Here is a 24,429-nt window from a genome sequence, read left to right as displayed (position 1 = left end):
CAAGAAAACTATAGACTGTATTAGCAAACCGTTAACATATATAATTAATCTTTCATTTAATACTGGAGTTTTTCCTGATCAAATGAAGGTGGCTAAGGTTATTCCATTGTTTAAGTCTGGAGATAGGTATAGTCTCACTAACTATAGGCCTATATCTTTGCTTTCTCAATTTTCCAAAATATTGGAGAAAATTTTTGTTATAAGACTAGATTTGTTCCTTGAGAAACATTCATTGTTATCTGATAGTCAGTATGGTTTCCGGAATAACCGTTCAACTGCCTTAGCTTTGATGAAAATTATAGAGGACATTACATCAGAATTGGAAAATAAAAATTTTACTGTTGGTGTCTTTATTGACATTAAAAAGGCCTTTGATACCATTGACCATGGTATCTTAATATCTAAGTTACAGGCATATGGCATCAGGGGTATAGTATTAAAATGGTTGACTAGTTATTTAGAAAATAGGGAACAGTATGTTTATTATGCAGGACATGTATCTAAATGTAAAAAAAATATTTGTGGGGTTCCACAAGGTTCTGTATTAGGGCCAAAACTTTTATTTTATACATCAATGATCTTTGTGAAGTGTCAAAAATATTACGTTTTGTTCTTTTTGCAGATGACACAAATTTCTTTAGTTCTGGAAGAAATTTAAAAATACTATTGACCACAATTCAAAGAGAAATGGTCCTACTTCAAAAATGGTTCAAGAATAATAAACTTTCATTAAATTTAAGTAAAACAAAGTTTATGCTGTTTACAAATAATAAATGTACCGAAAAAATCAATCTGAGCTTAAATGGAACTAATATTGAAAGAGTTTATGAATTTAGGTTTTTGGGTGTTATTATAGATGAGAAATTAAAATGGAAGCCACACATTTCTTATGTAAAAAAGAAAGTTTGTAAAAACCTTTTTGTCATGAGCACAATTAAGGATATGGTAAACTACACTGCAATGCGAACTTTTGTATTGTTCATTAATTTTACCTTATTTTTTGTACTGTTTGGAAGTGTGGGGTAACTCATGTGTCACAAATTTAATGCCTCTAATTATTTTACAAAAAAGAGCCATAAGAATTATACATAGAGCTTTTCCAAAGGAACACACTTCTGAACTTTTTTGAAATCAGGACTATTAAAATTGAAAGATTTGGTTGTTCTGCAAACGTTATTAATAATGCATAAAGCAAGACATAGCCTGTTACCATGTGGCCTGCAAAGTCTTTTTATTAAAAGCGAAAGCAGTAGGAGAGTATATGATTTCAAACAGCCGTTAGTTAGAACTACTTTAAAACAAATGTGTATTTCTGTTGCAGGTGTAAAACATTGGAACTCCTTGGAAGCAGATTTAAAAAAATGTTCAAACATTATTCAATTTAAGAATAAATGCAAACAAAAAATGGTGAAATTTTATGTAAATGTTTGATTGTGTATATGATTGTGTAAATTAGGCTATTGTAAATGATTGTGTACATGATTGTGTAAATTAGGCTATTGTAATTTGATTTTGCCATCTATATTTCTGTTACTTTCTTTGAAATAAGACTGGGGTAGGTTAAATAAGAATATTGTTCTTCATCCTACTCCTGAGTTTGCACTGTAAATTTACAGTATGTAATTATTTTGTTAAATTGTTGTTGTTGTTTTTTGAGTAATTTGTGCAAGCGCAAATAAATAAATAAATAAATAAATAAATAAAACCCAACTTGGGTTGTTTTTAACCCAGCATTTTTTAGAGTGTGTGTTTGTGTGCTTTCTTTTGTATTAATTGTAACAAGAATTTGAATTCTATATTGGCTGTGTAATCGGAGGTGTGGCCTTCGTTAGTATTATCATCTGTGAATATTTTTAATAAGTTGTTTTTAAATTTGCGTATTTTGTAAGCTTGAGGAAGATTGATTGACCTAATACAATTTTGTAAGGATGCAAGTTTGAATAGTGTGCAAGATTTATACATTTTTTATGCACATACAATTGCTTTTGGTGTGCGAGGCACTATATTTTTTATACATGCACTATAAATTGCTGTACTGTAAGACTCTGCAGGGAACGTGTGATTTAATTGTCAATCATTCTGTTTTTAAATCAATGTCACCTCCTGCAGTTTCATCATGCCATTCTCTAAGGTAAAAAATGAAAAACTACACAATGAAAACTGTCAGTTCTGGCTAAAACGGAATGACGAGTATCATTATGCCATAAGCCTGTAGCCGTAGTAAAATCGCACAGTGAAGAGGTAATATGTCAATGAAAAGCTGTTGAATCCAAAATGTTTGTGATTGGATTAGGTTTGCCAGTCAGAAGCACAAGTGAGCAGACTATATTTGGCATTCGTAGTGTAAACACCAATCTGTCCATTTGTGTCCTGGGCAAGATCAAAGTTCGCCTACTCAACTGTCAATCAACCACTGTACTAAAACAAGAGTTTTAAGCTTTGCCGTTTACATGCTTTAAGAGAAAATGCATACATTTTGGAAAAGAGCATATAAAAAAGCACATAACGCTAACTCACTAACCCTTACCCAGTAATGATGATGATGGATGAATGTTACTTCAACTGAAAGCGAAATAGCCGAGACAGTGAATTTTTCTGATAACAGAACAATGAGCTTTCCTGTTGAGTGGAAGCCATCTCTCCATCACAGCTTCCTCTGTCAGCACTGCTGAATTAGTTAAAGCAAACCTGGGAACACAGATTTAAGCTTCTTTCTTAATCAAAAAGCCCTCATTTAAAGACTTGCCAAAGCAAGTCTGCAATCACCTAAAAATATGCACAAGCTTGCTCAATCACATGATCAACTGTAGGCTTTTAGATTAATAATAATAATAACTAGAATGTACATTTCCTGAAGAAAATGTGAATGGTGCTTGCAGTGGCAAACCACCGGACTCGGTTGCTAGGGTGCTGTAATTGGTTGCTAGGGCGTGGCTATGAAGTTGCTGTGTCACTACTTATTGGCTGGCCGAATCAAAAGAGCCCAGCCCCAAGTCTCTACGAACTTCTGATCCAAAGATATGATCTCACAGATTTGGACCCCATGTTAAGTCTATGGGAGTTTTTTCAGCCGTTTTTTTTGTACGCTGTGCGAACATCGTACACCCGATCGCTTAGAAAAGTCATAGCACACCTCTCCTCAATAAGCCGGTCGATTTGACACCTCATTCGTGGGTCTACTACAAACGGTGCGGGACGAGTTACGCGCCAAAGTTTTGTTCAGGTGAATAGTAATTACAATACTAGAATGTACATTTCCTGAAGAAAATGTGAATGGTGCTTGCAGTGGCAAAACTCGGCACTCTTGATTAGCATGATGCTAACATAATTACCGTCCTGCTAGGATGTTTTTAGCAAAATCTTAACATGATTAGCATGTTCTTAGCATGATGCTTAACACCCTAAGCATGCTGTAGCATGTTTTAAACAAAATGCTAGTCATGTTAGCATAATCTTGCTAGCAAAATGCTAACATGATTAGCATAATACTAGCATGATGCTAGCATGATTACCATGTTCTTTAGCATTATTTTAACAAGATGCTAATCATGTTAGCATTATGTTAACAACATGCTAACATGATTAGCATGTTCTAGCATGATGCTAACACCCTTAGCATGCTTGTTAGCATGTTTTAAACAAGATCTTAATCATGTTAGCATAATGCTAGCAAACATGCTAACATGATTAGCATAATGCTAGCATGATCTTAGCATGATTACCATGTTCTTGGCATGATTTTAACAAGATGCTAATCATGTTAGCATAATCTTTAACAACATCTAACATCATTAGCATAATGCTAGCATGATGCTAGCATGATTACCATGTTGTTAGCATGTATTTAACAAGATCTTAACATGATTAGCATGTTCTTAACATGATCTTAACATGATTATCATGCTACTAGCATCATCTAACACAATTAACATGCCACTAGCATTATTCTAACACATTTTTACTAGTTTGTGTCATGTTTAAACCTTAAGCTAATCACTATTAGCATGTAGCTATTCACTGCTAGCATGTGTAGCATGGTGGAAGTCCAGTTTGCTAGCATGAGTCAAAAGAGCCAACCGCCATGTCTCTATAATGTTCTGATGCAGAAATATAGGTGTTTCAAAACGGTTGCTAGGGTACTCTGTTTGGTTGCTAGGGAGTGGCTTGGCAGCTGCCAATGATGATACTCCAAAGGCTGCTTGACAATATAAACCAACCCCCATGTCTGTACGATGTTCTGACGCAGAGATATAGATCTTGCAAAATGGTTGCTAGGGTACTCTGTTTGGTTGCTAAGGAGTGGCTTGGCAGCAACCAATGATGATACACCAAAGGCTGCTTGCCAGTATGAATGATATAAACCAACCCCCATGCCTCTATGATATTCAGATTTGAAGATATCTGCCTATGCTTTGGGTTGCTAGGGTGCTCTATATGGTTGCTAAGGCGTGGCTATGATGTCTTTAAGGTGATTTGTGATTGGCGGTTTGCTGCCTCGAGTCAAATGAGCCCACCCTCATGTTTCTATGACACTCCTATCCAAAGATATTCCTTTGATCTTTTTCAATGGAAGTCTATGGAACTTGTTGCTATGGTTCTCTATATGGTTGCTAGGGCGTGGCTTGATAGCTTTACAATGATCCTGAGAGACTGATTGGTTGCCTGAGTAAAATGAGCCCACCCCCTTGTCTCTATGACATTGTGATCCAGAGTTATGTTCAATACAAAATCCCTATGTAATTTCCCATAGTAGGAAAAACACAGTACTTCCTGGTTCATGGGCACGGCTTCACCATAGTATGTCTATGGGGCAACTTTGGGCAGCTCTTGCGCCCCAGGGGTACAACTTACACCCCATTTTGAGGTATGGTCTGAGAGAGCCTATCAGGCTCTTCAAACGTGGTAACCCACATGTTTCTATGAAATTCTCGTTAGGAGCTATTACTCATCAAAGTTTGTCCCAATGCAAAGTCTATGGGATTTTTTTCGCTACTTTTTCGCCCGCCGGACGAACATCGTACACCCGATCGCTTATAAAAGTCATAGCACACCTGTCCTCAATGAGCCGGTCGATTTGACACCTCATTCATGGGTCTATGACAAAAACTGCGGGAGGAGTAGCGCGCAGAAATTGTGTCCAGAAGAAGAAGAAGAAGAATAATAAGTATGCAGAAGAATAAGAATGGAGCTTTGCCTTTGGCAAGCACCATTAATAATATTAAAATGTTTTAATTAATTTATAGATATATAAATAGAGTTATAAAAATACATATAATTATTTTAATGTTAAATTAATGCTGTTCTTTTGAACTTTTTTATTAATCAAAGAATCCTGGAAAAAAATATGAAAGCAGCATAACTGTTTTTAACTGATAATAATCAGAAATGTTTCTTGAGCAGCAAATCAACATATTAGAATGATTTCTGAAGGATCATGTGACACTGAAGACTGGAGTAATGATGCTGAAAATTCAGCTTTGATCACAGGAATAAATTACATATATATTCAAACAGAAAACCATTATTTTAATTTATAAAAATATTTCACAATATTACTGTATTTACTGTATTTTGAACATAAATGCAGGCTTGACGAGCATAAGTTTTCTTTCAAAACATAAACTTTCATACTCCATCATCCATATCATCTAATCAAATGATTGATAAGTAGACAAAGCAGTTTAGAGCTTTAACCTCGCATTATGAGAACAACTTTACACCTACTGTATTCCCCTCCAGCTGAGGAAAAATAACTCTTAAATCTGAAATATTAACAACATGGACAGAGTCTCTCAGCTGGAAGGTGCACACTTACATGTTCCCCATGTCTTAAAATAGCACTAGAAGCTCTTATCAGAGAAAGGCAGACTGTGAAAGGTCTGGATACATCTCAGCAGCACGAGAAAACCCTACGAGACGAGACATCGCATACACAAGCCCAGATAAGAGATCTTATTGAACCGAGACTCTCAGATATTATAGAATATCTACAAAAAGATGAGGAAAGAGAGAGAGATACGATTAGGAATACATTTAGTACTGCACAGGTATTGGCTGTAAACTAAATCAAGCACAGATTCTCTATCAGCGATAGAAAAAATGTGTTGCAGAATCTCAATTTAAAAGAACATCAAGTCTCGGTCACTGACAAACGAAATCTCAGAACACTTCAAATACCAAAAATTCAGCTTCCGTTCCCACCTTTCTGCTCGATGGCCAATAATTGCGTCTTATTTGGGATCACGGCAGCTTTTTTAAGTACTGCTGACACTTCACAGAGGAAAGTGTCAGTATACACAGCAAACTGTTTAACTATTAATCGGTCTTCTGCGTTCAACATTAAGCTACATAACAGATTCACCACATTCTGTTTTGAAAAGCAAAAGAATAGAGATCTTGACACATGACACTTCTGATTTAGATAAAATCATTTCTTCTGATATAAATAAATACAAAGACCATTTTAGGAGGACAAATAAATTCAAAGGAAATCAAACACCACCTCAAACAAAACAAACCTGTGGTTTCATAAAAAGTACAAAAAGATAGGATAGGCCAGCATCTGCTTCTTCGTTGCTAGGTGGTTCTTTCCTTTTTACACTGCGTTAGTTACCACACATTATTATGTTCTTGTGTGTGAACTATTCCCTGAAAGGCTGTATTTAATATTCATATCGACTCATTGTCGAGTTGAGTACATGTGCTAAATCTGCACAGATTACATTAATTTTGGCAGCAAATGGAGTGAACATAATTTGTGAAACAAAAACAGCCAAATTGGCTAGTGGTCACAGCTGATTTTTACCTGCATTTGGCGGGAGTTCATTTCAAACCCTTTCATTATGAAATTGCACAGAACCTCTTTTGTGTGTAAAAGCAAACTGTTTATTTACATAGTGGTTATTATGACAGTATAGTATAGTAGAGCACACCTAAAGTCGTATTTGTTGGCAAAATGGTAATGTAAGGTCCTGTTATACAAGTATTTGGAATAAAAAGCACACAAGCTAACATTAGATTTGGTGTAAATAACGCTAATCAAAACAAGTCAGCCATATCAGGCTAATTAAAATTACTCAAAATCATTACTTAGGACAATTAAATTTATCATAATGCTACTTTACGAGATTCTTATTTTAAGGCATGCGGGCAGACCTCCCAGAGATGGCTCTCTTCAATCATGTTCACTCTTTCTAACTCGAAGTTAGAAATTCCAGTATTGTGACAACACTAATAAGCAGTGTTTGAACTCCCTGAAACGCCGCCATTGTAGTCTTGAGTTTTCTTCCGGGAACGGACACGTCACAATAATCCTCATTTAAATAATTCCCGCCCAATGCATAAGCAAAATAGGTGGCGGGGCCTGGTTGAGTTGCATTAGAAGCAGTTGACCAATCACAACACACTGGTCCAGCCAACCAATCAGAGCACTTTGTGCTTTTCAGAAGGGGCTTCATAGAGACAGGAACTAAACAGAGTGTTACTGACAGACTGGGAAAAGATGTGCTGCAACAATGTCAAATATGAGGAAAATAATTAGTTTTGTGTGCATTCAAGCATGAAAACCTATTGTAGTAGAGCCCGAAAACAAAATCAAGACTTTAAAAAGGGGAATAATTGGTCCCCTTTAATTGCTATGGTTGAAAATGCAGAAAGAAAAAAAAACTGCAGATGTAGAATGAAATCTCTCATTAACGGAGCAATGCAATGACATCCTGTGTCAAACTTAGCAGGCTGTGTAAAATATGCATACCTGTAGCTTCACAGTGAAATCTGGTGAGAGAAATGACGTATGCACTAATGTACAAAAATAAAAATGCTGTTAGTTCAAATGCATGAGAACATATAAAACACATAAAACATAAACACTAATGCCGATTATAAGAATTATGAGTAATACCAACAGCAGCCCACCATATGGACAGAGAAACAACTGACATAAACAAGAAAGACCTGTTATTTGAACTGTTATTTATGTAACACTTTGTTGGAAAAGTGTGATTTTCTCAGATCATTTCAAGGGCAAAATGTGTGTGTTTTGCTATACAGTAATTCAATGATGAAGTGCGATTCAAGGCCTGTACACACCGGGACGAATATCGCACGCATTTATCGCCAGTGTTTTTTAAGACATTTTTTTGTGTTCATACCCAAGCAATTTTCACTGGTGATGCACAGAGTGAACGTGCAAATTCACTCCCTGCCAGTATATGGCACGTGTGCTTAATGGCAGTGCAAATAAACATATTTATGATGTTAGTAAAGTTAAAGAAGATAAAAATGCAGATATAAAATGGCATATACATGACATATGAGAGATGGAAGTCAGAAACGGTAGTGCAAATAAGTCACAATGAAAGTGGTGCAAGTGAACGGTAGTGCAAATAAATATATTTATTAAATAGACATTCTCAACTATATTTCTTGAATGTAAAAGAAAAAAAACAAACAGTAAAAATACAGAAATAATACATAATACACATACTATTTGTGAGGCCAATAACAATAGTCAATGCAAATAGTTTGTAGGGGGTCTTCCTCGTCTACTTACTTTCTCTTCATCATCTTGGTATCAGTGTGTGCTCGGCAAGACTGTTTTTTGTGCTTGAACGCCACCAAGTCATGTTTCACTGTAACTTCAGCTGCTCCAGGCATGTGAACAAAAGCGCCACTCTCATTGGTCTGCCAGTTTTTAACGCGGCACGTCAAACCAAAAAAATGAACCCGAGGCATTTTTTTAAAAAATGACGCTTTTACGTCTGCCGTTTTTCACGTCGGTGTGCACACTCACATTGGCGCCCGTCGTTCAGTCACGAGGTGTTAAACATCGGCGATAATAGCGTGCTATATTCGTCCCGGTGTGTACAGGCCTTCAGTGCATTTGCATTACCTTTGTGCATTTGGCAGGCACTTTTATCTGAAGAGGCCTGCAGTGCATTTAACCCTCTGGAGTCTGAGGCTGATTTGGGGCTTGAAGAAGTTTTGACATGCCCTGACATTTCTGCTTTTTTCAGTTGTTCAAAAACATATAAATGACAAAAGTGTCATTACACTGTATTCATCACAAACTACGCTACAATAATATGTGAGGAACATGTATGTACATGTTTGTGTTTTTGAAGGAATAATGTTTATGCATGGTTATTGAAAGAACAAAAAAATTAAGTCACTGAAATAAAGCCAAAAAAAGTATATTAAATCTGTGTTCACAAGACTTCTGGTTATTAGAGGTTTTTGCTTCAGAATTATGTAAAAATTATGCTGACTACTCTTTCATATAAAACAATAGAGAGATTTAAATTTTGTAAGACACTTTTTTTCAAGAAACACAGTATGCGTGGAGGCGTGAATCAGCATGAATAATGGGCCATTTACACCTGAGAAGACAAAAGAATCACATAATAATGACCTGAAATGACTTGCATATTAATGAGGCCTTTCAGTCAGATAGGCTGTGAAAAAAACCCTCTGTAATCATGTCTCAGCTCATCATAAACAGCAATACTGTGAAATATTATTACAATTTAACACTCTGAGGTCTAAAAACGCGCCGGCGCGTTTTGCAGTTTTTTTTTCACATTGCAGCAAAACAGACTTCAAATACTCCGTCATTTTTTTGTCATAGAGACATAAGTAATATATCAATTGAAACTATAGAATGTCTTCTTTTATTTATATACACTCAAAGTAAAAACAAAATGTTGTGCTTTTTGTAAAATAAAGAAAACTAACATGATGCGTGATCTCTCCTCTCCCTCTGAACGAAATCCAATCTGATAATTCTCAGAAAATGAACTGTAACTTAGTGAATACTAATCGCAGAAAAATTAAACTTATGTCTAAAAAAACGTTAAGATGTCAGGTTTTAAATCATGTAAGTCAAATCGAAAACAAACCTTCTGTGTTTATGTAATCTGTATGAAAAGAGAGCCATGTCAGAAGTCCGTGATTCAGCTCATTATCCGCTAATGCGGCCACGCCCACGGAGCCAGCGCTATTCAGACGCAAATTCAGAGGCAATACATGCATTCATCATCTCAATCGTGTATTTATTGTCTTGAAAAGTGTTTATCTGGATGTAAAAGTCATGGTTAGCGATCTCTAGAAGACATACAGTTAGTTCCTGTTTACTTTTCTTCTATGGATGAATTTTAGATGAATTTTTGTTTCTTTAGCACCCACGGGCTGCAGTATGAATTGGAAACTCCATTCATGGAATAGCCTCTTCTTCTTTTAGATGAATTTGTGGACTAAAAATGCATAGAGCGCCCTCCGACTTCAAGGATGAATTGAAAACACCAGCGCTCATAGTAATGACAGTGAATATTAAATAAAAATAACTTGCTTTTAAACTAAAAGCCTATATTCAGACTCTTTGCATCACAGAAATACATTATATTTTAAAGTATAATATAAAACCATTACTTTATATTGTAATAATATTTTTCTGTATGTTTCATATATCATAATGAGCTTGAGACATCACAGGAGGTTTTTTTTCACAGCCTACCTGACTGAAATGCCTCATTAATATGCAAGTCATTTCAGCTCATTACTATCCAATTCTTTTGTCTTCTCAGGTGAGAATGGCCCATTTTCAGTGGTGATTCACGCCTCCTCGCATACTGTGTTCCTTGGCAAAAAGTGTCTTACAAAAACTAAATCAATATATTGTTTTATATGAAGGAGTAGGCAGCATAATTTTTACATAATTCTGAAGCAAAAATTCTAGTCTACAACCTCCAATACCCAAAAGTCTTGTGAACACAGATTTACTATACTTTTTTTGGCCTTATTTCAGTGACTTAAGTTTTTTGTTTTTTCAATAACCACGCATAAATGTTATTCCTTCAAAAACACAAACATGTACATACATGTTCCTCACATATTATTGTAGCCTAGTTTGTGCTGAATACAGTGTAATGACACTTTTTCCATTAATATGTTTATGAAGAACTGAAAAAAGCACAAATGTCAGAGCATGTCAAAACTTCTCCAGGCCCCAAATCAGCCTCAGACTCCAGAGGGTTAAAATAATTGTATTCTATTATATTCTTTAAAAAATAATTTATTTCTGTGATGCAGAGTGTCTGAACAATTATGTTACCTCTGTAGCATTTCATATAGGATTGTAGCTTAAAAACATGCACATTTGGAGAAAAAAATTGATGGATTCTTATATATTTATGTCAATTTTCTATACTGAAAAGTAATATTTATTGTCATCACTATGAGTGCTGGATACTGTGTTTTTAATTCATACAGGGCGCTCTCTGTGCACATTTAGTCCACAAATTATTCTAAAGAAGAAGAGGACATTTCAGGAATGGTGTTTTTAATTCATACTTGCAGCCAGAGGGCGCTCTCTGTACACCTTTAGGCCACAAATTCATATAAAGAAGAAAAGGAACTAGGAACTAACTGCATGTCTTCTAGAGATCGCTAACCATGGCTTTACCATCCAAATAAACACTTTTCAAGACAATAAATACACGATTGAGATGATGAATGCATGTATTGCCTCTGAATAGCGCTGGCTCTATGGGCGTGGCCGCATTAGCGGATAATGAGCTGAATCAAGGACTTCTGACATGGCTCTCTTTTCATACAGATTACATAAACACAGAATGTTTGTTTTTAATTTGACTTAGACGATTTAAAACCTGACATTTCAATGTTTCTTTAGACATAAGTGTCATTTTGTTTGTCGTTAGTATTCATAAGTTAAAGTTCATTTTATGAGAACTATCAGATTTGAGTTCGTTCAGAGGGAGACGAGAGAAATCGCATCATGTTATTTTTCTTTATTTTACAAAAAGAACAACATTGTGTTTTTACTCTGAGTGTACACAAAAAAAGAAAACATTCTATAGTTTCAATTGATATATTACTTATGTCTCTATGACAAGAAATGACGGAGTATTTTAAATCTGTTTTGCTGTAATGTGAAAAAAATCTGGCAAAATGCGCCAACGCATTTTCAGACCTCAGGGAGTTAAAGGACACATTTTAGCACTTCATGCATTTCCTGGGACCAGCGATGAGATACAGGAACACTCAATTCAACAAATATACTCAACCCATCAAATCAGTCTTAAAACCTCCTATAGGATTAATATCTTTCATTTTGCTTTATTGATAATTGAGAGAAGTGATTAAAAATGAGCATGTATTATATAACTGTACAGCTGTGCATCTGCCATTCAGCCCCTTTCAAATCACATGTCTATATCTCGTCTATTAAAACAGAATAAAACAGTGATGATACTTATATTATCATCACAAGTACTACCATATCAAAAACTGATTCTGTTAAATAACTACCTCAAAACTAAAGACTGAATCATCAAATCATCTAACAGATGTATTAACAATGGGTGCTGACAAAAGCTGAATGTTCCATACTGTATCCTTTATACAGTAAAACCTTATATATATATATATAAAAAACTAATATTCTGAAATATGGCAGGACCATGTTGCTAACAGAAAAGTAATAGCACACCTTAGCATAGGAAGCAATGCAATTTGACCTATCATTCATGTCTGTAACATAAATAGTGCAAGGCGAGAGCATTCTGAGTGGTTGCTAAAGCAATTGTTAAGTTATAAAAAAGTTTTAATAAACAAAAAACATTTAATTGGTATAAAGATAATGGTCTTTTTGATGTAGTTTGCCTCTGGCTTTCTGGTCTAAAGGTCAGTAAACACAATGCTGAGTCTTGTGTTTCCAGTGTGTTTCTACAATATTAACATGATCTGATCTTACATCATCTGGTTAATATGAAAACTGTAAGGGTTTGTTTGGTGGTCTCGACTTGAACTTTGTACAAATCTGCTATAATGCAAACACAAAACAGCAAATGTACATAACCCATAAGCTAAATAAAATAACTAATCATTGGTTGCAGAGTGGGTGACACTAAAATATATAACTAAAAACTTCTTTAATATGAGTATAGTTGCATGTATCATGTAACATTACTGTGATACTGATTTAAACAATAAACACTAACAGAAATGTTGCATAATAACTGAAGGCATTGTAAATTAATCACCGTATGTAGAGTTGCACATCTGTGTCTGACCTAGGCATGTGACGGTATCAAATTTTCATGTTGCGATTAATTGATGAAGCTTTTATCACGGTATACGGTATTATCACGGTATTAAAATAAGTTGCAAAACCATTTTTGTCATAGTTTAACAGGTTTAAGAACTCTTTTTGTAATAAAACAAAAACAACTCTGACTGAAATTTTCAAACAGATTAAAATGCAAAAGAATTAGGCTATAAAGAACAACAGATAACACTTTACTCTATTTAATGCATTAACTAAGATTGAGCAATAGATACATTTGTTACAGAAAGTGTTATTTTTTGTTAATGTTAGTTTAAAAACACAACTGATCATTGTTAGTTTTATCTCAGGTCCATTAAATAAGTTATTTTGATTTTAGTAATGTTATTAAATAGTAACTAAGAAATTAACATTAATTAATAATAATTAATACTTTATAAGTATTTTTATTGTCAGTTTAGTGATAATGAATTAACATGTTAACTAATGAAGCTGTATGTTTTCAAAGTTTTACTGAACAATAACAAATAACGTAATCAGAACATTTCTAATCAATAGGGCATGTTGTAGTCCAGATTAAAATATAAAAATGTTTAGGTTTGAAAATAAATATCCTTTTAAGTCTTTTTTAAGTATTCAGTATTTGGTGCTGTGATGAACAACAACACTGAGATTACAAAAAAAATGAATGGCTGTTTGAAGCATTTTAAAAACTTAGCGCAGTTATTTTGTTTGCACGGTTTCCGTGGTAACCACTGCACGCTGCTGTTCCATCAGCGCCCTCTGCTGTCAGAGAGTGAACGCGCACTTTCATTCAGCTCGTCTCCTTCACTGGTTCCGCCATGTGCTTTTCGTGCACGTTGGGATTGTTTACATCTGAGCGCGTGTCCTTTTGACGCAGAATACAGCAGTGTTGTGCATTTTATACGATTGATGGGATTGATTTATACGATTGTATTCTTAATTGCCTTATAAAAAAAATTATAATTGGTAATAAAATATTATTTACGGTTTTCTGAAGTGCTGACGATTACAATATCGTGCATATTCATTATAACGATTTATCGCATTACCGAATATCGCACAAGTCTAGTCTGACCACAGATCAGATGAATTCTTAAAGGGGTCATGAATGAGAAATCTACTTTTGATATATAAGAGGTACTATAAGAATATTCTGCAAGATTCAGAACTGAAAACTTCCTTGTTAGTCCAATAAAAGCTTTTACTGACACTGGCGTGTAGTGAGATGATGAGGAGAGGAGCGATACAGGACTAAAAATAACATTACCTTTTAAAGGATCCTAATGCTAGGAATACGGCTATTTATTTTCAACAATATGAATGTCTCAGTTGAGCTTTATTTATTTGTATTCAGTACATTTCACTGGGGATTCTTTGGTAAATCAATCGCATTTCGGCGCAAGCTTTGCAAACAGACTTTTATGATATGGACTCGACAGTAATGCAACAACATGCAAGTAACTGTGTTCATTCTAATGACTGATCTGATATGTAATGATTCATGTACAGTCAGATGTTCTTATGTGTCAATAAATCAAACCAGTGACTAAACGGTTATTTAAACGGTGTTTAAATTATATATAGAAAGTGATCAAAGAACGCTCCCTTTACACTCGCTGGAGCTGTCAATCAAACAGTGCGAGTTTATCAGTGACTGAGTTCTGGACTCACACCACAACTCACGCTTTATTCAACGAAACTCTTAGTTACATCAAGTTTGCACTGTTAGTTATGATGAAAGCATTCGTTAGTGTGCAGAAATTGAGTTGCAATGACGAGATCACTGCTTTCATGCAATCAACCACAAGCTGTCTGTGATCAGCTACAATGTTCATCACTGCAACCTTTCATGCCATGATCTAAATATAATGCCATAGATCTAAATTTAATGCAACTCTTTTCACGATTAACCTTGAGAGCTGTAATAGTAAAAACCTGCTAAAAGTTTTCGAGAGAGTAATACTTAGCTATTTCATATGCAAAGATGTTAGCCAATCACAGCAGTGGGCGTTTACACTGAAATGCCTTTTATTTCTAAAATATGACAATTTTTGATGTACAAAGCATACTAACATTATAAGTGCACCCCAGGAAACAATTTAAAACAATAAAACAACGCGGTTCACGACCTCAGTTCATGATCACATTTTCTCCTACACTCAAGAAAACCTGGTTTGAAATCATATGAGCTTTAAAGGGACATCTCCTTCACACAGGCAACACAGACTTCATAATTCAATTTACTTTTCCTCTCATTGTTTTAAATGAGCCACAAAATTAAATTGAACCACTAAATGACATTATGGCCTCTCCTCTAAAGAAACATTTATTAGTTTCCATTTAGCAGCCCTACTTTGTTCAAAGCTACCAGCACTGAGTGCCGGATAACCCAGGATAAAAGTGCATTGCTCAAGGACATACTTTCTGCCTAGAACTCAACCAAAAATATTTAGCTCTGACTGGAACCTGATACAAAATGATGCAAATCATCAGTGGCAAACAAATACTGTCTTTAATATCACAGTCGAATGAGTTTCTGTGGCTTTTCAACCTCCTGCTGCAAATAACTCTCAAAGCAGCAAGTGAAGCAGTGACTTTATGAAGTCCTCTGTGTCTCTTTTCCCCAGCTGATGCCATTTGCACACTATCTGAGTTCATTGTCAGTGCTGCACGCTATCAAAGACTGTTAAAGATTACTTCCCTGTCCTAGTACTCAATCCTGCCTGAATGCTTCTCATGGGCCTCAATATTAGACTCGCTGACATTTCTTTCTCATTTGGGCAGGCACCATGGTTTATTTGGTTTATTAACTCATTTTTTAGTAAGCAGCCATGTGATAAGAAAGATAATCTACTGTGAGCTGGTCGTTATCATTAATAAACCACAACAAGGTGATCTAGAACTGCCACTGGTAAAAACTTCAATGCATTCAGCAAGTTAAACTTTCACTTCGCCAGTTCTCTCTGTAGTAACTTAACAAGATTCAAGACTAAACCATAAAACCTCAAAGCTGCATGCTACAAACAGATGATTTATAATAAAACCTCAAAGAAGAACATAAACATAATAAAGTAACATCATTTTTAAAATCCAGTCATCATTACTACTGCCTGTGCAACTAATATCCAACACAGTGCTAAGTGCTAACTCCTACAGAATAAAGTTCATTAGGGATGCACTGATATGAAAATTTTGGCTGATACCGATAACCAATAATTTTTTATATTTGAAAGTCAATAAACAATATATTGGCCGATAAATCTATATCCATTTTTTATATACTTTTTGATTTTAAAAACAAAAGTCTTACCATTAAAAGCCATGTCCCAAGCACACATTATAATGTTCTCATTATAGTTTTAAAGTATCTCACAAAAGTGAGTACACCCCTCACATTTCAACAACCATTTTAATATATCTTCTCAAGGGACAATACTATAGAAATGAAACTTGGATATATTTTAGAGTAGTCAATGTGTTGCTTGTATAGCAGTATAGATATACTGTCCTCTGAAAATAACTCAACATACAGCCATTATTGTCATATAATACTTCTCACCATAATAATGATAAAAGTAATAATAATAGTACAATGATTAAAACTTTGTTTTTAAAGGAATAATCACAAAATTTTCCTTCCATGTTTTAATTTTGACAGTAAACCTTTGTCGTGCATTACTTTGTTTGCTAAAAATAGAAGGAACTGTTCAAGTTTCATTTGATTACATTTTAAAAGATTACATTTTTAAAAGATTAGCCTTCATTTCATTACCACTTTTTCTAATAATACATTTGTATTAAAACATACAAATTTCATAGGGCCCTGCCCTAGTGAAAATTAAATATACTAAAATGTATCTGAAATACATTTATTTTATGCTAAGAATATTCAAATACATTTACATATGTATGTACTTAATATAAATAACCTGCAATTGTACCTTTAGTATATTAACTTGGTATACTTAAAGTCGGCTAAATTGGAAAAACTAATTTTGTACTTAATGCACTTTAGTTATCGGGAAGTAGTGCTGAGGTCCAATTGAAAATATAATTAAGTATATTTGATTGTGCTAAAGTACATTTTAAATATCTTGCATTTAAAGACTGATATTATACATACTATCCTTATGAATAGTGATATATAAAAGATAAAAAAAAAAAAAAAACATTTTAGGCTTAATATTAAGAAATGTGCATTGTGCAATAAAGAAGTACTCTAAATAAAGTTTAATTATAACATTTATAACAGTAAATCTCAAGAGATATGTCAGTAAATACCTTAAAGGTGCCGTGGAGTGTTCTTTCACAAGATGTAATATAAGTCTAAGGTGTCCCCTGAATGTGTCTTTGAAGTTTCAGCTCAAAATACCCCATAGATTTTTTTTTTTAATTAATTTTTTTAACTCCCTATTTTGGGGCATCATTAACTATGCACCGATTCAGGCTGTGGCCCCTTTAAATCTCTCACTCCATCTGCCATTTTTCGCTATTGTTCTTGCTTGCTTACCTAGTCTGATGTTTCAGCTGTGCACAGATCCAGATGTTAATACTGACTGCCCTTGTGTAATGCCTTGAAAATGGGCTGGCATATGCAAATATTGGAGGCGTACATATTAATGATCCCGACTGTTACGTAACAGTCGGTGTTATGTTGAGATTCGCCTGTTTTCCAGAGGTCTTTTTAACAAATGAGATTTATATAAGAAAGAGGAAACAATGGAGTTTGAAACTCAATGTATGTCTTTTCCATGTACTGAACTGTTGTTATTCAACTATGCCAAAGTAAATTAATGTTTTGATTCTAGGGCACCTTTAATGGATTTGTAGTATACTTAGTATTAAATAAATGTATTTTAATTTTTTATTTTTTTTTCACTAGGGTGTTATTGCAAACATTTGCAAACAAGTTAAAGTTTTATGAATTCAATTAATTATATACATGCTTCTTGATTATTAAAATTCAACTACTAAATTGAATTCTGCTACTAAATTGGAAAAACAGATTTCCTAATGCCCTAAAAATGTAGATTATTTGTGTGTTGTATAATTTCAATTAATTAGACATGCTTTTTGATTACAAGAGTACAAGCTGTAGCAAGCTTATGCTTAGTCACCGTTATAATTATGATTAAAAATTTTCTCCCCTCTAAAGCTCAAAGTATACTTCGGCCGTTCGCATCCGCGCACCGTCCGTATGACGTCATTTTCGTCATTAGGAGGATCCGCGTGCAGCCCAATCTTTGAGACCGCACAGACAGTCTGCAAACAACAGCACACGTGCGAGTGACTTGAGCGCTGGAAAACAGCAGTCCACTGTGCCTAACGCATCTTTCCGCGCTCACAGCCAAAGGAGTTTGAAAGGCTCACGTGCTCAACTGTGCGCGAGACGGAGCGGAACACGAATAACAAAGTATACCTGGGATACCCGGGCCTTAAAAGTTCCCTGGTCCCAAAAAGTTTGAGAACCCCTAGTCTAAAACACCAACCTGCTCTCACTGCCTTGCTCCTTCCTCTCTCGCACCTTCAGCCACTTGCGAAGCAGGAAGCGTTTACGCCGGGGCGAGGCGCTCGGGGTGGAGCTGTTGGACCAGGCCGCGTCCTCGTCGCTAGACGGCGTGATTTCGATGGAGGGCAGCTGAAGGTACTCTTTGGAAGCCGAGCGTGATCCAGGATGCCGCAGTAGCCCGTTTTCAAGCCGCTCCCGCTCGCTGGGCAGCTTTTTCATTCGTTTCATCTTAAAACGTCGGCGCCGCAGGGTGGGGGTGGATGAGCTGGACCAGACGAGGCTGTCATGACCGCCTCCGCTACCACCCTCCTCCTCTCCATGGCTGGGATCATCCCGGGGGACGTGCACCTGGAGGGATGGCGGTCGAAGCGTGTCCGTCATGCTCCAAACTCACCACCCCTGCCGCTGTGATCACCGTTAAGATGCTAAATTGAGACGTACCCCGGTCCCAGGGAAGGCGAGATGCTAACTGCCGAGCTGTCCGGATTAAAGATTCAAGAGGAAACGGAGGTGCTAAGTTGATCCTGAGTGTCTTTTAAAAGACTTATCTGAATGCCTGAGCACAAAATGTACTCCGGTCAAAAGTCGAACATCCAGTCCTGTGCTGAAATTCTTTACAGAATCCTTTCTTGATGATCGCTTGAGAATCCAGGGCTCTTTCCTTCTTGTTTTAGCTACTCAAGGAACTGACAAAGGGCACCTGATGGTGTTTGGATGGACAAACTGGTGCAGGTGAGTAAAACTGATGGGAGTGTTTGAGGCCTACAGCTGGTGGATTGGATGTATTAGATGACAAAGGAAGGCTCTGTTCTCCTCCCAGCAAATGAAACATGCATAAGGGGTGGCTATCGGTGTAACAGGACTCCAGGACTCCCCACAGGTCAGAGACGGTCTCACGCACACAAACATAAGCATAAACACTCAGACTATTGAAATTATCTCAATTGCCTTTAATAGTTGTGTAAAGACACTCTCCTGAGTTGTACACTCTGGTTGTCCAACAATAAGCCTGAAGACGGTTGGTAATGTCTGGAGCAGGAATTGTGGGTTGGTCACGTTCCTGAGGTTGCTGTTCCCACAATGCTCTGCATCTCAATCTTCCGGCACGTACAGCGGTCACAGCCTAAAGATTAGAGTAAGGTGATAGGATGCCAGGTAACTAGGACACCGGTGACTGTACAGGTGTTTAACACAAAGAAATTGTTAAAAATGCACACAAAGCCACAAACACAGTCAGAAGGACAAGATGCATCACCAAACACAGAGATAAATCAGCAAATGAAAAATGAAGCACAATAATTGTGAGTGCGCACACGCATACATACTCATCTGAATGTGCCAACACTGAACTGGGATCTCTGAATTGCATTGTTTAATATGAAAGTCGAAACCAAAACAATATAATTTTGTCTATCAGTTTCAGTATTGTCTTGCAAAGCATGCTAGGTTGGTTGAAAGAATTGTTGATTCAGGTTTGAAAATTAAAGGTGAGTAAATTTGACAATTTGAGACTTGAGGGTGAGTAAATGATGACAATTTTTGTTGTGGTTTGGAAAAGTACTTTTGGGAATTACCTCAAACTGAAAAATAAAGTTCAAGTAGCCAGATTTGAAGCATGGCACTGTGGTTTTACTATAAATGATACTACTATACTACAGGGATGGTGTTCAGCTGAACGACAATAAAGACGAAAGCGATAAAGGACCAGTGCAAACAAAAGCCTGACTAGAGTAAACAGCCCAATGAGAGATATATAAAAGAGCCCGCAGGCCAAACACCCTGACCGCTGACCCAGTACTGAGAAACTCAAATACACTCCAGTTGACATCCAATATTTAAACAATCACTTCCACTGAACTGCTCAGGCCAAAGGCACACAACACAGAAGGCCATATTCCAAATCACTACCAAGTTAGCATCTGATTATTTTAAATGAAGCAAATAGACCAATGTGCAAATTGCAAATCAGAGGAGAAAATGTATAATGTTCAGCAATACCGTTCCACATTTCTCCTCTGCGGAACAGCAGGAAGCCGCTGTCAGGTTGCGAGCGACCTGTTATGTTGACGGATAGTGACAGGATTGGGTTACTTTGAAATGAGAGGCTGTGTCATTGTGTCAAGACAGACACTCAAGGCTATCGCTGCTACATAACCTTGCTTCTCTTCCTCTCTCATTAACAGAATGACATGTTTAATTATAATTTTTACAATATGTGTGAACTAGAGGTGAGGTGCTGCTACTGGAAAAGTATACTGGAAAATAAAAAATAAATCAAATATTAACTATAACAGTATCTCAATGATACTACAATAACACAGATTCACAGTCTTTATGAGCCTTGAAGAACATACAACTGTCAAGTATTTGCCAAAAGGGCAGAATAAAGTTACCCCTTCCTTTTGCCTGAAAGATGCAAATATTTTTGCTATGTACAAGCAAAATGAATACAGGTGCTGGTAAGTAACCAAAATAGACATGCAAATGCAATCAGAAAATATGTTTGTTTTTTTTAACATTTCTCTCAGAATAATTCAGATAAGTGACGTCACAGACTTTTTCTTTGTTTATCTGACAAGCCACAGACTATAGAAAAATGTGTTTCTCTTAAATAGCACATTATGATTTGTATCTAAGTGGACATGAAGAACACTTTTTTTAGTAACTAAACTTATAAAACCTACAAAAAAACAGTTATTTTCTTTATTTTTTGTACTTTTGATCAAATAAATGCTTTGGTGAGCATAAGAGAATTTAAAATTTTGAACAGTATTATATATATATATATATATATATATATATATATATATATATATATATATATATATATATAGTGTGTGTGTGTGTGTGTGTGTGTGTGTGTGTGTGTTTGCCCCCCTTCCTGATTTTTTTACTGTTTTGCATATTTGTGTGTACTGTCACACAAGTACACACTATTTACAGTGGTGTGAAAAAGTGTTTGCCCCCTTCCAAATTTATTTTTTTGCATGTTTGTCACACTTTAATGTTTCAGATCATCAAACAAATTTAAATATTAATCAAAGATAACACAAGTAAACACAACATAAGCACTTTTTCACACAGGGCCATGTGGGTTTGGATTTTGTTTTCCTTTCATAATAAAAACCTTTGTTTAAAAACTGCACGTTGTGTTTACTTGTGTTATCTTTGATTAATATTTAAATTTGTTTGATGATCTAAAACATTAAAGTGTGACAAACTGTATAGAACCGTATAAACCTGTGTAATTATCCAAACTTAAATGTGTTCTAAATATGTATTAAACACATAGTTTAGAACACTAGTATGGACATTTAAAATGTAACAGTTGAAGGACTTGTAAAGAGACCTACTAAAATTATTTTTATTGGAACATCATATCCTGTAAATTAAGCCCAGTGAAAATGACAGCCTTTGCATTACAAGCCGACAAGCTATAAATGCAAATAAATCATTTACTGTGAAAGAGGAGACGATCCTCCTGCTGAGATCTGAGATATATCAAGAGAGCTGTTCATTCGAATATGAAGACACTCACATTACAGTCATCCTTCATCACAATGTAATAACTTGGAACAACTTTACATAACCAAGGTCATGTGAATGAGGAAAAATAATATTCATCTATAATAGCTAACCTGACGGATAAAGTCCTGCCCTACATTATATTAAGCATTCAGGAGCAGAACATTTTATTTTATAATCAGAAATATTGCATTACCAAGGTTAAATGCTTTGCAAATACAACACAAACTGCAGTTTCTGCTGCTATAGCTATATTGTCATATATTTTACCTCTGTCTCTGGCAGAAGAGATTTATCTCTTCAAGCCTTTAAATGTTGTACACTGAACAGCTGACAGTTCATTCTTCATTTTCATTCTCCCTCGACTCTAGTAATGATTAGAGTGTAATCACGCGTTCGGATGAAAAACCCATGCCTGAAGTATTTAAGCTCCATTAATGTGTTTTTCTACATCACAAACAATTCAACAAGTTTTGTTTCATAAGCAGCACGTGTGTCTCTGTGGAGCCTCACAGCAGGAGTTTGAGGAAGATTTCCCTCTGATTGCTGGAGGGGCCATGTGATGAAAGGCTGGGAGAGAAACCACATTCTGCTTGATGTACTGTAATGCCCACAGAGATGTGCCTCTAATCTAGATCCCAACACATCCACATGAGTGCTCACGGATTCCCCTTCCCTCCGGCGCAGACCGAGTTACTGGTGACTTACAGTGTAAACCTGAAGAAGGCAACTGCTCTATAATACTTTGAGTCGAGGTCTGCTCCTCTTTACTAATCTGACATGCTATAATAAGAAAGTGTGTGATGTAAAATGAGACACAAGGGACATGTTCCAGAACCTGGAATAGACAAAGAAAGTGTAAAACTAACAGAAAACTATTCAAGTAAAATCCAGAGCAACCACCCGAGGATAAAGTGTAAGCAGACGAGACGCTTATGAAACGGATAAAAGAGAGGAAATGCTTACATAATCAATACCTCATTCATTGTGAGCCTTGGATTTTCTGTTATATCTGGCAATGACAATTCTTCCCCTATTCTCATTACTGTAATGTATAAAAAAATGCATATAATATAATATAATATAATTTGTAAATTATAATATTGTTGCTGTAATGTAAAATTGACTGTCGTAATTGTAATGCAATATAATATAATATAATATGCAAGCAATAAGGTACGAGAGGCAGTGCTGTATCGTGAATAAGTCATGGCTGAAGGGCGTTGAGTGCTTACAACCCCTTCAGCTGCGACTTATTCACAATATATAGAATATATATATATTATATATTTTATAATGCTTTTATAAAATGGTTACCATACAATACAAATATTAAAGCCAAAAATATGTATCAATGCAACTTTCATGAAGTAAACTTTTACTAAAAGCCTTCCTTCTGCCGGAAAAAATAGTCCTTGACCATGAACAGCAAGAGAAGTTACATTATTACGCCATTAGATGGCGGCAAAGACTGTCTTTATGAGTGTGTCAGTCAGTAGCGAAGACTTTTACATTGAAAAGACTGAATTGTTGTGAATACGGAACAAGACGCAACAGACAAATTCTTTGACTAGTGCTGTCAGTCACGGGAAAACCCCTTAAATGTTAAAAGGACAACATAATACATCGGACATTTAAACAGATTTTTTATTATGAACATAGGACTAACCTGAAGGAAAATGCTAAATCCAAATAAGGTCATAAACTCGCTCACTCGATCTCTTTCTCACAATACTCTTCTACATAATACAGTAAGCTTCAATGAACAATATCAATTGAGACAGTTTACGTTGCTAAGAGTGGTTGCTAAGGGTGTTGTGTAGTGATATTATGAATAAAACACACATTGACCAATCAGAATCAAGGATAGGAACTAACCGTTTTATATAATATAATATAATATAATATAATATAATATAATATAATATAATATAATATAATATAATATAATATAATATAATATATACATTTTTTATAATTTATTAATGGTAGTATTTGTTGTAATGCCTTTTATTCAAGCACATTTTAATAAATAATAATAAACAAATTCATTGTGTCCATATGATGTTCATTATTTCATTAAATTAAGTAAACAATTCACATACATTACAGTAACAAGTTCTTGAGACTTCTGCATTTTCTTCCATTCTGTTGTTCTTCATCTAGAAGAACATCTTATTCTTTGCTGTCTGCTCTCAGTCAGTGTGGTCTGAGGAGGATGTAGTAAATATTAGCACTGACTGTCAACTCAGGGAAAAAAAAAAAATGACATGAAAGATTGCCAAAGATT

At 35.4% G+C, this 24,429-nt stretch overlaps 1 protein-coding gene across 4 annotated transcripts in view; it reads right to left on the bottom strand.

Annotated features, from left to right (window-relative positions):
- The window catches only part of gramd1bb (GRAM domain containing 1Bb), a 123,398-nt gene that overhangs the window by 93,652 nt on the left and 5,317 nt on the right, over positions 1–24,429 (bottom strand). Inside the window, exon 1 of one of the 4 annotated variants that reach the window (XM_067389634.1) lies at positions 18,595–19,110. The exons of 1 other annotated variant lie outside the window; for it this stretch is intronic. In XM_067389634.1, coding sequence (XP_067245735.1) covers positions 18,595–18,995 — 401 coding nt within the window. In that variant the 5' untranslated portion in view covers positions 18,996–19,110. Of the gene's footprint in view, positions 1–18,594; positions 19,111–24,429 lie in introns of those variants that run through there. 2 more of the 4 variants (XM_067389632.1, XM_067389633.1) reach the window with 2 other exon arrangements.

Source organism: Chanodichthys erythropterus, chromosome 7 (assembly GCF_024489055.1).
Source record: "Chanodichthys erythropterus isolate Z2021 chromosome 7, ASM2448905v1, whole genome shotgun sequence".
NCBI classification, from domain to species: domain Eukaryota; kingdom Metazoa; phylum Chordata; class Actinopteri; order Cypriniformes; family Xenocyprididae; genus Chanodichthys; species Chanodichthys erythropterus.
The sequence above is the reverse complement of the archived record's forward strand: the minus strand, read 5'-3'. Positions and strand labels throughout refer to the sequence as shown.